Genomic DNA, 16,743 nt, shown 5'->3' with positions numbered 1-16,743 from the left:
CGAACTTTTGGTAGGGACATTAGTGGCAGACTTGTAATTATTGGTATTATTAGATCTCTTTTGTTATAGGTGGCAGGAGAGTCGTCAACCAAACTGTCCCTTTCGTCAGAAGCAGAGAGAGAACAGAAACGAAGTGAGAGAGATGGTGTCGTTGGTCACCAAGAACAAACCACACAACAAATTCAAAGTTTGAAATTCAGTAGAGAGAGAGGAAGCAGAAGCAGCAGCAGCAGCTATGAAGTTGTTGAAAGGAGAGGTGGGATTTTTGATTCTCTACGCAGCTGCTTTCTACGCCTTCATCATCCATCGATCCCTCCAAATCTCTCGCGGTATCATCCATTTCTTAATCTCTTTTCTTTCTTCTTTTTCCTTTTCGTTATTTATTTATTTATTAATTGAAAATTGAATGTCCATTTTACTGATACGCAGATCATTATGCTAAGCTTTTCGGTTTGCGTCCTGGATGGCTCATTCCTCCTCGCCTCAATGTGGGTTTCTTCTTTCAATTTCATTCATTTCTTTTTTCTCTTTATAAATTCAGTTTTATTTCAATGATAACTAGCGAAATTCTAGTTTAGATAGTTGGGACAACGCTCTGCTGTTGTTAACTGTGTGTGTGTGTTTGTAAATTCCGAAGCGGACTTTGACACGCTGCTGTCTTACTTCAGTGTTTTAAGTTTTCGATTTGTTGTTTTATGGTGTGGAGTCGGGTTTTAGGGATTAGCATTCAGCTCTTGAGTTTTGAGCTGGCTAAACATGGGAGTTCGACAAAATTTAGTGTGTTTCCCGAAGGGCTAGTGATGCTATTCAAATGGCATGGTGTTTGAAGATATATGTGTATATGATGCACGTATGTACGTAAATTCTATTCCTTCACAATTATCATAGAAAATAATGGTTTGGAAAATAGGGGATAAGAGCAGATTAATGCTGAAAATGCGAATTAGATTGAGGCAGAAGTTATCACTAACGGAATTGTAGTGACTTAAAATGTGTATCTGATGGCAGAAGTTATCATTTAAATACTAGAAACATTGCTCCGTTTCTATATGTGACTCTTGTTCGTGTGTTGAGTTACTGCAGTGCCATGGTGTGAAAAACATTGGATGTACTGAAAACTCAAAAAACTATACAAATTATGTTCTCTGATATACCTGTTCTTACCTGAAAAGCACCTGTCTTTTTCTGCTTAGGATGTTTCTGATGCTCAATGGAGAAACTTTCGAGGAAATTTACCAATTCTTACCGTTGTTTTCACAATGTTCACGTTGATCGCTAATTTTTTGAGGACAAGCTTTCATTTAAAAGCGAGAGGGATGTCCATTATTTGGATTTTGATTTCTTTCACATACCTAGCATATCTGCATGGAGCCTGGTATGTCTTACCTTCATAACAATACTTGGATTTTATGCTCTTTCTAAGGAGGTGCTGTTCTCTGACTTTCATTGTTTCTGCAAGCATTCTATTTATCCTCTCAATCGCTTCAATGAATTTTCTCTTGGTAAAGGTGAGCTCCATTCATGCTTGGATGCATAATGCAATGCATTTTCTTTTAGGGAATTGTTAGTGGCACTCCAAAAATCTAAATGTGCACTTCAAACTTTCTATATTTAGAAAGAAAAATACTCTTACGAGGAGTTCACAGTTAGATTTTTGGAGTGCCAATAATAGTTTCCTTCTTTTATCACCATTATCATTAGTGTTTTTCTGTTTATATTTATGTTGCAGTATTTTCCTTCAGTTAGGTTGGTTTTCTGATATATACAGGTCCTACATGAACCTTTAGTCTTAAAGTATGTGTTATGATACATAAAGAATATTGGCCAGCTTCCGAAACAACATGATTTCATGTGAAGAATTTGTTTTGCAACATATTTAGACTTAAGAAGGGCAAAACTTGATTTCTATGTATTGTTGGCGTAGCAATTGATAGTTTGTGCACTTTATTCCACCATGCGCTTTGAGCTTCCAGGAGTTAAAAGTTCTGTATTGTCCCTAATTGCGTTTCAAATGTTAACTGTTTATGCATGTGAAATTAATGGTGCAGGGTAACTTTGACAGTCAGGTTTGATGAAAATATTCTATTCCTTACACCCCCCCCCCCCCCCCTCTCAAAAAAAAACCCCTAAGATTTGATTTTATAATTGCAAACTCTGTTATTGTATGCTTTATCAGATTAATCATATGGGCTACTGTTTTGAGTCTATTTGAAGAGTTCATTTTGTTACTTTCTTTGTCAGAGTTATGCGCTACAGTTTTGAATTCTTGTCATACATTACTGTACCTGTGTTTTTGCAGATATTTGCACGAACAAAATATTTCCCTTTTGTATTATGGATTTTCAACATATTCTTTCTTCTGTGCAATCGTGTTTATGAAGGATATTCATTCTCCATAATTGGGTGAGTTTTGTTGGCTAGGCTAGGCTAGTTAGCGCTTCTTTGGGTACTTAACAAATGAATTGTGATATATCTGCTTACTGGTTCTGCATATTATTATGTAGGCAACGCTGGGCATATTTGGACAACTTTCGGGGCACCTTTAGATGGCACATTTGCTTTAACTTTGGTATTGTGCTTTCCTCGTTATTGGTTTGACGGATTAATTCCAGTTATCATACTTCCATGATTATGCTTTAATTATATATAAATATATATGACATTTCGTCAAATACTTGCATACCTATGTAGACACAAATCTATATATGCAATCCTACAAAATACCCAGATGGGTTTACCAGTATGATCTGTGAGACAGAACAAGCAGCCAACTTTCTCAGAATCGAATGACATACCAAAAGAACCCATCTCTACAGTATGAGAATCCTCTAATAGTTGAATAATCTTAGATATTAAAAGATGGACATGAAATAAGTTGGCTGCTTGGAACAGCTTGGAAGTGGGTTCTCAGACTGCAGAGATGGGTTTGCATAATTACCAAATACAGCCAACTTATTTCATGATTACTGCAGCTTGGAGCAGACCCACAATGCCACAGATTGGAGCTTTGTGGATGATAGGTCAAGGGTGTCTAAGGAATAAGGATTGTTATATGAGAACCAAAATGGTGGATGAATATGTTTGAAACTTTGAGTCGTTTCAAGGAGTTATGGGTCTATTTGGTAATTAAGGATCTCTGCCTTGTCTGCTGGTGTAAAATTGTGGTTTTGGTGCCCCCAATTAAGTTATGAGGTAGGCAGTGGAGAGATAACTAGTTGGGAGATGAGTTCATTGTACCTATATTCTTATTCAGTAATTGCATGAATAGAAATAAGTAAAAGCTTTCAATTGAGATAATAGGAATGGAAGTTAATAGGAAAAAAAAAGAACGGATTCACAAAGCACAATGAGTAATGCTGCAACCTGCTATTGTACATTAGTATATATTTGTGATTCTATTATATGGTGTTTTTTTCTCTAATTCTGGTTGTTTGTGACAGTTGTTTTGCGGATGATAAGCTTTGGTTATGATTACCATTGGGCACATCGAGATTCTCGTTTTGACCATAAGGTATTTGTGTTCCTTTGAGCTGTGATCTGTATGCTCTCTTCTTTGTTTGTGTCCCTCCCCCTTCTTGTCTAGTATGTGTGCTACAAGATTACTGCGTCGCCGTGTCTACATGGACACGATGTTTCAAACCTTCCAAGGCTTCTGGTAATGGTGATGATGCAGGACAATAGTAAGAGAAAGGAAGAAAAGAGTGATCTGGACTCACTCTCTAGCCTTTGGCAAAAACTATTGGTGTATTGGATTCACTACAATAGAAATGAGAAAAAAAGTCTAGCCTCACAGCTAATACACTCTAAATTCTAAAAGACACAATTCACAACACCTATTCATGTGACAATAAGAGACTTAAAGACATTTGAAGTGAGACTCCAAAACAATGAACCTAAAATATACCGTGTAATTAATACATCACAACCTTTTCAGGAGATTAATTTTTTTTGTATATGCCAAACTTGTTTGACTTCCTACGCCCACCGATGATTGTGGCCTGAAAGAATAACGAGCATGTGTTACTTATTGCTCTAGAACTTTATGGTATTTTTCTTTCCAGCTGATTCTATGTATGAGAGTCAAGAGTGGTTATTACTTTCACATCACTCAACCCTGCATTTTTTTCAATGTTCTTGCTCTGCGGCTTGCTTTTGAAGTTGATATCTTGTTAGTTTTCTGTGGTCACACTCAAAATTACTTTAACATTGTCCTTCACAGGCTTGCCAATTACTATATTAACAGCATTTAATCTAGTATTAACAACAAATTCTTAGGCCAATTCATGTACAGTATCCATTAGCATATTTTCAGCAAGCCTCTTTGGTTTACCGTAAACCTTATACAGCAAATCTTGGTGATTCCTAGTTCTTTCTGATGCTTATACAGTGAATCTTGGTGATTCCTAGTTCTTCCTGATGGAATTTCACTGCTTATTCATGTTTGCAGATTATTGTCAAGGATTTAATACCGTGTTCTTTATCTATTTACAAAGTGGTGATATTTGTTCTTGTATGCAGAAACACATTCAGCGCTGCAATATTTGTAAATTGGGGAAAACTTGTTATCATGTTTTACAGGTTAGCTTATTATGCCTTCTACTTAAGTGCAGGTCTAGTATTCTACTATTATTGCAGTTGATGGATCCTCAAATCAACTTTCATCCAAATGGATTTTCCATGTGTTCATAAATGTGTTTGTTATACCCAGGAGAGAGGTGTCCAGAATGACAAGTATGCCTTTACGACATACCTCGCTTATTTGGTGTATGCACCTCTTTATCTTACTGGGCCAATTGCTAGCTTCAATGCATTTGCCTCACAGGTCTGTCACTTTCAATATTCGTACTGTTTTGTTTTTTAAATAATTTGAAATATTTGGTCATATCTGGATTGTCAAGTTCACTGGATGTGCTTCCCATATCGTTGGAGAGGATAGTCCGTGCTTGTATGTTACTGCAGAGCCTCAGTATTTGACTTTATTGAAATATTCTTTCAGTTGGATGTTCCTCAAAATAACTTTTCAGCTAAAGACATTGCTTGGTATGGTTTGCGCTGGGTGTTCAGTCTTCTTCTGATGGAACTAATGACACATCTTTTCTATTACAATGTGTTTGCAATCAGGTGAGTCTCTAGTTAAAGGTACACCATGTACTGTGTATGTGAGTGACCCATGCATGTGTATTCTATCTTTTGGATACTGTATTAACTAAGTTCTCTTTTTCTGTACCTATTAGTGGCATGTGGAAAGAGTTACATCCTATGGATGTGTTTATTATTGGATATGGGGTAAGAGATGATCTTTACAGTATCAACGTCTTTGATGATTAGAATTTCAATATCTCAAGCTTTTTATATGATTGAAAGTACACTATGAAGCAACAGAATGTACTTTTCATTTGAGGTGGTAATGTAGTATTTGATTCCAGAAAATACAAAAGACACACGCACCTTAGACTCTATGCATGGACTAAATGTTGAATAATTTGATAGTTCCGATTTATGAGAATATAAAAAATAATGAATATATCTTAAAATACATGATATCGATAAGCTTCTTTGGACAAAGAAAACCGCATGAGAGAGTTAACTATTACTAGTTAAAAACAGTTCTCAAATTGTTATTTGTAATAAGTTCATTTGTAATAGTATCAAACATTAAATTGTTATCTTTACATTCCTCATAGATATGATGTAAGAATTGCTTATGTAAGTATTATCGTTCCTCACCATACTCGTACACTCTGCAGTCTGCCACAAAGTAATTTTAATGGGTTACTTATTTCAAATGGATTTAATAATTTTTTTGGTGAAATTTTATATGACCCTTTTTTAAATTGGGTCTTTTAGTATTTTCCTTTCACTTTGTTTGGATCTCCATTCTATTTGTTAGGTGACTTCATGGATTTGTTTTGGCTTAGGTCAAGGTGATTTACTTTCTTATGATGGTGCAGGTCTTAATGTTCATGTGGCTAAAGTTTTTTCTCATATGGCGCTATTTCCGGTTCTGGTCACTGGTGTGTATATGCAAATAAATTTTTATCTCCATTTCTTCTGAACTTTGGCGTTTACTGCTGGGTTGTCCGTCTACTATAAATTAGTTGTAAACGTGATCTGCACTGTGGTTTAACAAGCTTTTAGGATTAATATTGTTTTGCAGCGGGACCATGACTTTTCTAATTACTGCAGATATGTGGCATTGAGGTCCCGGAGAATATGCCGAGGTGTATAAATAATTGCTACAACTTGGAAACTTTTTGGAAGAACTGGCATGCTTCCTACAACAAATGGCTTGTGAGGTGAAACTTTCAACCTGTTATGCTTTTAATTTCTCTTGTAATCCTTTTTCCATCCCTGACATGTTTGTTTGGGAAATGAAAACAATAGGTATTTGTACATTCCTCTTGGGGGCACTCGGAGAAAGCTTCTCAATGTCTGGGTTGTATTCACATTTGTTGCCATTTGGCATGATCTAGAATGGTACTTGTTGCTGCTGTTGAATTTTTCTTCTTGAATACATCTTAGCTTTCCGTCAAATGGGGGTAGAGCATTATTGAAACTTGTTCCTTACTCTATCTTAATTTCCGTCTTTGTCATTAGGAAGCTTCTTTCATGGGCATGGCTGACTTGCTTATTCTTTATTCCGGAAATGATACTGAAATCAGCAACCAATGCATTTCAGGTGACCTCAGTGTTCCTATTCTACATTTGCCGTTTTTCTTTTGTTTGGTTTAGTTTATAGGAGGATGATCATTCCAATTCTCGTACCTCCCATATAGCCAATCAGTTAGCTGTTGTTGGCTCGAAGGTATTCAGTGCTGCACCCCTGAACAAGGACATCCCCAAGTTTTTAAATGGGATACCGCTGAGAATGTATACTCAGATGTTGTAGTGGATATGAGTTGTGGCTTTAGAACTATAAGTGAGGTAAAAAAGAATTTTGTCAACTTGGGTTGGGCTGTAGCCCAACCACTCTTGTGACTGGCTCCATGCCTGCCCCTGAATTTTGGCCCATGTCCACTTTAGCCCCCGTATTTCCTTTTCTGCCACATTGCCTCTTGAAGTCACTGTGTGTGTGTTTTTTTCCTGTTTAGGAAGCACCAAAGGTTCAAAATTTTCAGAAACTTCTTCCCTCTATTCCCCCTGTTTGGTTTAATCACGTTAGCTGATTAGGTTGAGATATAGCACAGAATTTTGGAACATCAAGATATAGGAAAATTTCTCAAAAATCTTGTTTGGAGTCATGTGTCTTTGACTATCTTAGGAGTTTGAAAGAGCATCTTATAGACATCAAAAAAATAGATTTGTTTTCGCTTATTATGGCCGCTTGATGGAGTAAGGGGGAACATTGTTGCTCAAGAATTAGAGGTTTTCAACCCTTAGGGGAAAACATCAAGGACTTAATCTTGTACTTTGAAGCTTTTGGAAGAAAATCACAAACTTGCTCCACAACCCCTTTTGCCTTGTGATTTCTCTCGTTCTAGTTCATTACATTAAAAGATACTTACATATATACGAAGCTTGTTTGATGAGAAGGGGAGTGAGAGGAAGAGAAGAGGAGTATATCAACCTTTATCTTCTCTCTTTTATCTGACAAGCATAACATTTTCGATTTTGTGATGTATTTTTTGTCAGTTCAAGAGTACTCATGGGGAGTTTGTTGTTCGTGAACTTAGTGCGGTAGCTGGTGCAATCACGATCACTTGCCTCATGGTCTGTATCACGTACTTGATTAAAGCATATACCAATCATAATAATTTTTTATATTCATGTTAATGCTGTATTGACTTTTGATATTTGCATGTTTATAGAATAGTTCTCAGGATCTTTAAAGTAAAATCAGATGATTAAATTGCTAGTTCCACTAGGAAGGTTTTAAAAATTTACTCGAGTGAAAAGGTAGTAGTAATAAGGTCTTTTTGCTGGGTGATTGGTTTTTTGAGACTAATTCGATGATGTTTATATATCTGAAACTCTCTACCTTCTCAAATTTAAACATTTAGGAGTTTTTTCCTACCCTCTGGGAAAGCTGTTTGACTTTTCTCCTTTGAAGGGCTAAATGATTCGAGCTGCTTAAGGCCTTTTTACAGTGACAGTTTTTATTGATTCTTATGCGTTTAAAGAGCAAAGTGTAGGCCTAAATTTTTTGTGAGGGTTCTTTTGTGCATCCCACAGGTATTAGTGTACTTAGCACTTAAAAACGTATAGTGTTATATGCATCTGCCAAACTGATACGATAAATCACCTTATGTGTTTACAAGAATGCATAAATGCTAACAATACAAGGATTCAATTAAAGTGCTAATCCTTCTACTGTTTATTTTTAGAATCTGCCTCCAATTTTCATTAAATCCAATGTTTATGCAGGTAGCAAACCTTGTCGGTTTTGTTATTGGACCATCTGGGATTAGTTGGTTGATTTCTCAATTCCTTAAACGAGAAGGTAATTTAAAATTTCATGTCCTCAAGCTTCTTGTTATCCTTATACAATGCTGCTTCTGGGGGACTTATGATTTTCTTTGTACAGGACTCCCCGTTTTGGCTGGCATGCTTTTGACATTTTATGTAGGGACAAAGGTAATTTCACAATGATCTGCTTATTTCTATAAGGGTACAGTTTAAATATATCACCTTTTAGAATTAGTTTCACAGAGTTAAGGCACGATGTGGATATGTTTTTAGATGAAAAATGCATAAATTTTGTATTTTATAGTAATTTTACGATTTCTTCACTATTAATGCCTAAATATAGTGGAACAAATGACTAGATTTATATGTAGGCCTAGTCGTAGGAGTTCAGATATTTTCTTATATATTCTGGCTTATATTTATCTTGTACCAACATGACGTTTCAGGCTTTCGCTCAATTTTGTTTCTGATATAAACCCTAAACCCTGAACATTGTATAAAAACATAAGCAGACATGGGACAATTGTATGCATATCATAGTGGGTGTGTGTCTGCTATTTCTCTGAGTGGTCTGAAGTTGCATTTCTTGCAGCTTATGTTCCACATCCGTGATGCAAAGCAAAGTAGCAGCTAAATTGGCTCGCTGTAAGGTTTGATTTGTTGGCCCCCGTAGCTAAATGCTGGTGTGGAAACCAAGGTCCTGAAGTTCCGAACTGGAGAAAGGTTTGCCAACATTGTAATCTAATGTATGCTGGCTCACGCCAAGGACCTCAATTTCACTACTGAGATCTTCTTACATGACTGGCAGATAAAAGTAATCATTCATCGCTCTCCATTCTTTTGTTGTATCCAATTAGGACAGGAAGATACTATACATTCATAGAGAAAGTTCCTACATTTTCGATAGAGTTCATTGTTTTCTTCTTGTTTTATATTAGGCGGACAGATATGACACATAACGCGATTGTTGGGTTTAAGATTAATGCTCGGGATTCAAAGAGTTGATGCGTCTAAGATTAATAAACGGAAACACACTAAACACTCGTTACAATTCTGTTTGTATTTTTCTCTCCCTCTTTCGCGAGCTTAGGCATATTGAATTTTGTAGGGTTTATTTCCCAGAAAGCATTGCCAGGATCTTGACCCTCCTTCATGTCCTTCCTAGTTTTGTCTACTTTTTCAAGCACTCCTTTTACTGCTATGTCAAATGCATCTTCAACTGTCTTTAATCTAGGTGCCCTTGGATCTGCATATATTACTTTCGGAATCAATCTTATGACTTCCTCTCTCATTGCCGCCACCTGATGCTTCGGAATGCGAAGCAACGTCTCGTTGATGATCGCCTTTTGATCCTTGATATCGTTTTCTGATATGAACACGGAGTATTTAGATGGAGTGTTGGGGAAATGCCACAAGTACTGTGCATAAGCCGAACCGGGATGGAAGAATACTGGAATGCAGCCTGCCAAGATGGAATCAAAAGTTGATCGCCGAGTGTAAGAATCCCCCGGAGGCTGCAGGCAAAACACTGACTCTTGGAACACCTCCATCACATTTAGAGGGTCATCACACCTAATTGCACCTTTGTAACAACCAACAAGTTTGCATTTGGATGAAGACTTGCATTGATCTATGATCAAATCCCTGATTTTGAGATCAGGTCTTGGAGCACCGGCAAAGGAGAAGAGATGCCGCCTTTTTCGCTTCCTCATTCTTCTCTGCCACTCGAACACTTCGCTGTCCTTTGAGGGATGGAAGTATGTCGGATATGGTATCGCGTGGTCATTGTTCCAACAGCTCGCCTCAATTGACAACATTGTCATGTTCTTGGTTTCAGGCAAAAGCATAAGCTTGGAACCCCAGTCAGAGTCGTCGTCTGTTTTCCTCCTGAAATCCCAACCAATCCTCCCTCCGACTAAGAAGTGGTCTCTTCCCCACATTGTTTTCCACTCAGGTCTACGCGAAAGCCACTTCACCAATTCGAGAGGAGAAGCGTCTCTCACCGATGTGTTGTAGTCCCAGAGGTATCGTCCCACATCAAGGCCGGCATAAAAGGGTACAAAAACCGCAGAGGCCAAGGAGGAATCATTGGTTAAACACTGGTACTGCTTCATCCTGTTATGGAAAATAACTCCCAAAGAAAACTGGTTTGTAGCAAACCAACCATTTCCCACTAGTTTTCCTGTAGAATTGTGAATTTTAGGACCAAGTCCCATGTTTGATAAGTGGGGGCACATATCAGTCCATTTCATAAGTGAATGGCAATTCTTGAGCAGGTCCTGGTTGAACTTCTTAGGAAGATCATAAACATAAACATACCTTCCCGAGCATGAATCAGAATCAAAACCAGCGTCATTCTTCTCAATCTCATCAGATATTGGTTGTACTGGCGCTTGTGTCACACGGCCGGAAGATTGTGCTTGAGTAGTAGTAGTAGTAGTAGTAGTAGAGTTTGTGGCATTAAGCGTTCCATTGAGAGGAAGAGAGGTAGAATGAGGTTGTTGGTTGAAAATAACATTGCCAAAGTTGTTGATGAGAAACGTGAATCCACGAGTACTATTTCTTCCGGCACTTAGATCCGAAAAGTTCAATAAAATCAATACAAAGAACGAAAGAAACGAAGTGGTAAGTGCAAACCGAAGTTTTTTATGGCATTTTCCTGCGACGGATGATTTCTCCATGAAAAGCTGCTGCTGCTTGTTCATCATTGTCGAGATCATGAACACATGTAAGAACGAGACGAGATTAATAGAAATGCAACAACCAAGCCTTATCCACTAACAGAAATGATAAATTAAGGAGAGATTAGTAGTTTATGATATGATCATGATCACTCTTGTAGTCTATGAAAAACAAAAACGAGAGAGAAAAATAGTGTTAAGAAATGATTAAGGTAAACTAATTAAGCACTAATTCTGAGTATCTTCACAGGAAATACATGGATTATGCCATTAACGCAGACAGAGAAAAAAAAAAAAGTTGACTTGAGCTACAAGCCTTTACTTTGCACTTTTTAAGAGATAATATGCAATATATAAAAAGATACTATATTTAAACAGATTTTAATCGAAAACTAATATGGCAGTGCTAGGATTACATATTTCCATATATATTAAATTAGGATTCGGATCCTGATATTCATGATCTCCTTCCTTGAAAGCCAGCCGGTAAATAAATAAATAAAAATTACAAGCTAGAAAATTAATGAAAATAGATTGAAAACTTTGAGTTTTAATAAAAATGACAAAAATGTGTTGTAAGTAAATAGTATCATGTGTGACTTTTTAGAGTAAAAATGTTTTTAACGTTAAAAGTGAACAGTACTAAAAATGTTTCGTTAAGACTTTTCATAAAATAAAAGGGTAAATTTTGATAAAAGTTAAAAACCACTTTCTGGAAATTTCGAATTTCCCTTCGGGGAAACTGTAGAGACCATCCGTGCAGTTGTAGGAATGCCCTAAGGTGACCAATGTGCTAAAAAATATGTGAAACATAGTTAGCCTGTTACCAGTCTCAATCATACATTGGTATCCTTCTGATCAAGCTCATCGGACCGTTGAAATTTTATTCAACGACTACAATTATTATAACTTATGGAGGGACCCCCTGTTTGTAGCCGTTGGATAAAATTTCAACGGCCCGATGGGCTTGGTCAGGAGGATCCTCACCCTTTGCTCAGGAGAGGATCCTGATCCGCATGTTTTGATATGGGTCTAATGTATTGCACAGTCATAGGTAGGGTCTAATAAGTAGAGCAATTAAAGTGTCCATAATTTGAAAACAAAATTGCACCGACTATCGTTGAATGTTTTATCATGGCTCTTCCAGAATTAACATGGAATTTTAAATTACACATCAAATCTCATCATTTCATAAAAAAAAAAACTATCATCTTTTTTAGTGTCAAATATATCGTTGTATAAAAAAAAATTAAAAAAATTAAAAAAAGTGTTACTCATCAAATCTCGTCGTTTCATCAAAAACTCTATTCGACTCCTGTTTTGAATTTTCCTCGCAATTCCTGCAGATTAGTATCCAAGGGTGGAGCTAAGTACAAGGCTCCCCTAGGCTATAGCATAGGGAGAGTTTGGTTCTTCAAGCTTACAAATATTAATTTTTAGATTAGTTGATGATTTTTAATTGTCATATTTCCCATAAGAAATGAAATTTTTTATTAGTAAGCCCATTTTTAAGAATAATAAGAGCTAATAGATGTTAAATAAACTCATCACTTTAACCAATATTATATTTAATAGTAATAAATTAAAACTTCCATATCACAAATTGTGACATCCCACATCGCCCTTAGGGGCCCGACGTCCTCGTCGGCACATTTTCGGCCAGGGATTGGCTCTGATACCAATTGCCACATCCCGGCCCGGGGCGGATCACTTCTCGGGCCCGCTCCACCACCATAGCACGATATTGTCCGCTTTGGGCTTACCATTCCCTCACGGTTTTGTTTTTGGGAACTCACGAGCAACTTCCCAGTGGGTCACCCATCCTGGGAGTGCTCTAGCCCCCTACTCGCTTAACTTCGGAGTTCCTACGGAACCCGAAGCCAGTGAGCTCCCAAAAGGCCTCGTGCTAGGTAGGGATGTGAATATACATTTAAGGATCACACCCCTGGGCGATGTGGGATGTCACAATCCACCCCCCTTAGGGGCCCGACGTCCTCGTCGGCACATTTCCGGCCAGGGATTGGCTCTGATACCAAAATTGCCACATCCCGGCCCGGGGCGGATCACTTCTCGGGCCCGCTCCACCACCATAGCACGATATTGTCCGCTTTGGGCTTACCATTCCCTCACGGTTTTGTTTTTGGGAACTCACGAGCAACTTCCCAGTGGGTCACCCATCCTGGGAGTGCTCTAACCCCCTACTCGCTTAACTTCGGAGTTCCTACGGAACCCGAAGCCAGTGAGCTCCCAAAAGGCCTCGTGCTAGGTAGGGATGGGAATATACATTTAAGGATCACACCCCTGGGCGATGTGGGATGTCACACAAATGGTTCCTTATTTTATTCACTTAAAAACTTTGAAGGCTAGAAACCTAGAAAACATAGCATAAAATTCTTGCTTCAAATTACTACATTCAATTTTTTACTATTATATAACTTTATGAAGGCAACATAGGATTAAAAACTTGATTCTGTAGTAATAATTTTTGCTTAGCTCACCCACCGAATAATTTCTGGCTACGCCATTGTTAGTATCCAAATTTGAATTCGCATGAAGCTATGAGAACTACAAGTAATCTTACTGTTAGAATCATGTAAAATTACTTATTCCACCATGATAGGTAATTACAATATGATAGGTAGTTTAGCTTGTACAAGTACTTATATGACAGGTAGTTCAAACTGTAAAAGTACATATAATGGGTAGTTTAGATTATAAAAGATCAGTTGAAATCTAAATTTATGCCGACTAATATTATAATATGATAGGTAGTTTAGCTTGTACAAGTACTTATATGACATGTAATTTAGACTGTAAAAGTACTTATATGATAGGTAGTTTATATTGTAAAAGATTAGCTAAAATCTGGGTTTATGCCGACTAATAGGATACCTGAGTTGAAAAAAAAAATAGAAAAATAATATAACTAATAGCGAGGCCCTCCAAGAGATTTGTAGGTGTCCAAAATTTTGAAAGTGTCCCAAATTAATTTTAGGAAATATGTGGTGCGAATAGAATAACTCTAACTTTGGCTTATAGCACAGTTTTTTATGAAAAAAAAAAATTGAAAATTTTAGCTTTAAGAAATATCTTGCGCTGGAGTTAAGAAAAAATTGCAAAACCTTTGGATCTGATCCTACCGATTATTAGGTCCTAAAACTATTTTTTATTGATTCTTAAAGTGAGAAAATAGAAAAATATCTTTAAATTTAGGTTTTAAATCATTGATTATAAGTGTTTAAAAATGAATTATAATATATTTTACACGGAAAAAATATATTTTGAAAACACGAATATGATAGTTTGTTGTTATGGTCAGAGAAATAAAAGAAACATTAACAAAATAAAAAATAAAAATAAAAAACTGAAAAAAAAAATTGAAAAGGAAAGGATCGGTATGAAAATAGCGACTACTTTACAAGATAATCGCTATCTTTTTAGCGATTATCATCAAAGAGAATAAATTGTAAAGTACCGATCGTATCTTTTTTTTTTTTCTTTCTTTTTTTTCTTTTTCCATCAAATAGCTATAGTAGAGTAAAATAGTAATCACAATGCAAAGTATCAACCTAACAACAAAAAGTGCTGACACATGAAGTTCTATTCATGGACCTATATAAAAACAATAACTAAAAATTGGACTAATCTAATTGTTAGGCCATAAAATTGGGAAATGGATCATTTCCGAATCTCTTCCACCAAATCCACCCAATCACCTAATTTGGATCCTTGAAATTTAGTCCAACGACTAAAATTATTATAACTTTTAAAGGCTTGAAATTTAGTCTAACGGCTAAAGTTATTGTAACTTTTAAAGGGCCCCCCTATTTGTAGCTATTGGATTAAATTTCAATGACCTGAATTGATTAATTGGGTGGATTTGGTGGAAGGGATCTGGAGAGGATCTCTTTCCATAAAATTGGACCTATTTCAAGTTAGTTTATTTACACATAACAGATTTGTAAAGAAGAAGTTAATTTAAACCACATATTAATGAAACTCTTTCTGTCAACTATAAGAGGGTGAAAAAACATTTTTGTCTTCTATCACAAAATAAAATTATAGACAATAAAGTAATTTGCACAAACTAAATTTTACAGTTGTTTTTAAAAGTATCATCTACATGTAATCCTAACAAATCACCTACAAGAACTTCAGATTTTTATGGGTGTATTGTTTTATGAAACTTCGAATTTCTATGGCACTTATTTTCAAAACTTCAAGTTCGAGTTTAAGTACGAACTCTAGGTTCATGATACCTACAAACAAACACAATATATACTTGTAGTGAACGGGAATAGTTTCGAGACCTATGTGTGAAAAGATTGAGTAACGACCCAAAATATGGGGTTGTCGTGGCTTGCAGGCTCAAAATAGTGGTTGTTGGGTTGCTGGGCAACAAAGGAGAAGTAAATGGGTTAACATATTATATACTCAATTATTGGGCTAAGAAGGAAAAGTGAAAAACAAAGTCTAACCCATGGGCTTATTATTTCATGCGAGCCAAAAATAAAACAAGGCCCAAAAGAAAAATAAAACAAGTGGGACGGTTTGGTGCATATGCCCAATTGGGTTGCAGGTCGACGGCAGACAGCCCAGGTCCGTAAGAAAGGTGATCCAAAACGGCTTTGTTTTGGACCTTAGACTTTTGGAGCACGAACGACTTGGTGGCTTGGGCAGCGCGGCTTCAGACTGCAGCTCCCATGCATGTAGGGTTTGAAAAATCTCATTTTTTTTCTTCTCTTATTCACGCATATTCAATTCACCACAATTATAAGAACAATAAATTTAAGATGAGTCTATAATTTGAAAAAAAAATAAAATGCAAAATTAGAGTTCATGCTTCATGGTGAATGTTTCATGAAATCATTGCTGAAAAAATATTGAAATTGAAACCATGTTTTATAGATTACTTTGGATTGCTTGATGAATATTGTGAACGACTTTGTAGTAAACAAGCATTCAGCTCCTTAGCTTAGTGTCAGGAGCGTATTTAACAATGTGTTGTGGCCTAAATTTAAATAAAGGAGAGAGAGAGGGGTGGAGGTGGAGCTGCATAAAGAGAAAAGATAGGCTTGGGAATTACTGTGATGATATTTCTTCGTACCTTGTGCCTTTTTTAAGAAAAATAATGGGGTTAATTGCCTACAAGTAATACAAATTTGTGCCTTTTTGTTTTTTGTAATTAATTATTGAATTGTTTCTCACTAACATTAGTAGTTGTTGAGACTATAAATACTCAAGTAATGATTTCAGTTGTGAAATTGGTGTGAATACCTACATAAAGAAAACAATCACATATGGCTAAGGATGGAAAATGGAAGAATAGAAGTCAAAATTATATTGCTTAAATAGTAGAAGTTTGATTTTTATTGTTTTGGTGTGTAAGCCTTTTACATGCATTAAAAGAGACGTATGCTTTTATCGTATGGGTAGTACAAAAAGATGAAAAGCATAAAGTAACAATCATGTTTTCCTCATTTGTCCCTTTCTACGTTCATTTCTCTGATTTGATACCAATGAAGAAAATAAATAGAATAATACGTGGCTCCCGTTTCACTTCAATCTCTAACAACTCTAATAATATATATAGGTACACATCATCTGATAAAATGTTTCTAAATGCTCAAGGTAATCATAATCTTGAATTGGTCAA

At 36.3% G+C, this 16,743-nt stretch overlaps 2 protein-coding genes across 2 annotated transcripts; one reads left to right on the top strand and one right to left on the bottom strand.

The window, feature by feature from the left end:
• The first annotated feature begins 40 nt into the window (after positions 1-40).
• LOC137717560 (membrane-bound O-acyltransferase gup1-like) lies at positions 41-9,314 on the top strand. The gene is made up of 19 exons (XM_068456960.1): positions 41-329; positions 430-488; positions 1,194-1,375; positions 1,460-1,508; positions 2,300-2,403; positions 2,505-2,569; positions 3,441-3,511; positions 4,519-4,578; positions 4,709-4,822; positions 4,997-5,121; positions 5,235-5,286; positions 5,952-6,014; positions 6,187-6,296; positions 6,385-6,477; positions 6,598-6,679; positions 7,633-7,710; positions 8,365-8,440; positions 8,525-8,574; positions 8,999-9,314. The coding sequence occupies exons 1-19, from the start codon at positions 236-238 to the stop codon at positions 9,038-9,040; spliced, it is 1,569 nt and encodes a 522-aa protein (XP_068313061.1). The 5' UTR covers positions 41-235; the 3' UTR covers positions 9,041-9,314.
• A 126-nt stretch (positions 9,315-9,440) lies between these two features.
• LOC137717223 (probable xyloglucan galactosyltransferase GT14) lies at positions 9,441-11,114 on the bottom strand. The gene has a single exon (XM_068456515.1). The coding sequence runs from the start codon at positions 11,112-11,114 to the stop codon at positions 9,441-9,443; it is 1,674 nt and encodes a 557-aa protein (XP_068312616.1).
• Positions 11,115-16,743: the final 5,629 nt, after the last annotated feature.

This window comes from Pyrus communis, chromosome 15 (genome assembly GCF_963583255.1).
Source record: "Pyrus communis chromosome 15, drPyrComm1.1, whole genome shotgun sequence".
In the NCBI taxonomy this organism is placed as follows: Eukaryota; Viridiplantae; Streptophyta; class Magnoliopsida; order Rosales; family Rosaceae; genus Pyrus; species Pyrus communis.
The sequence above is the reverse complement of the archived record's forward strand: the minus strand, read 5'-3'. Positions and strand labels throughout refer to the sequence as shown.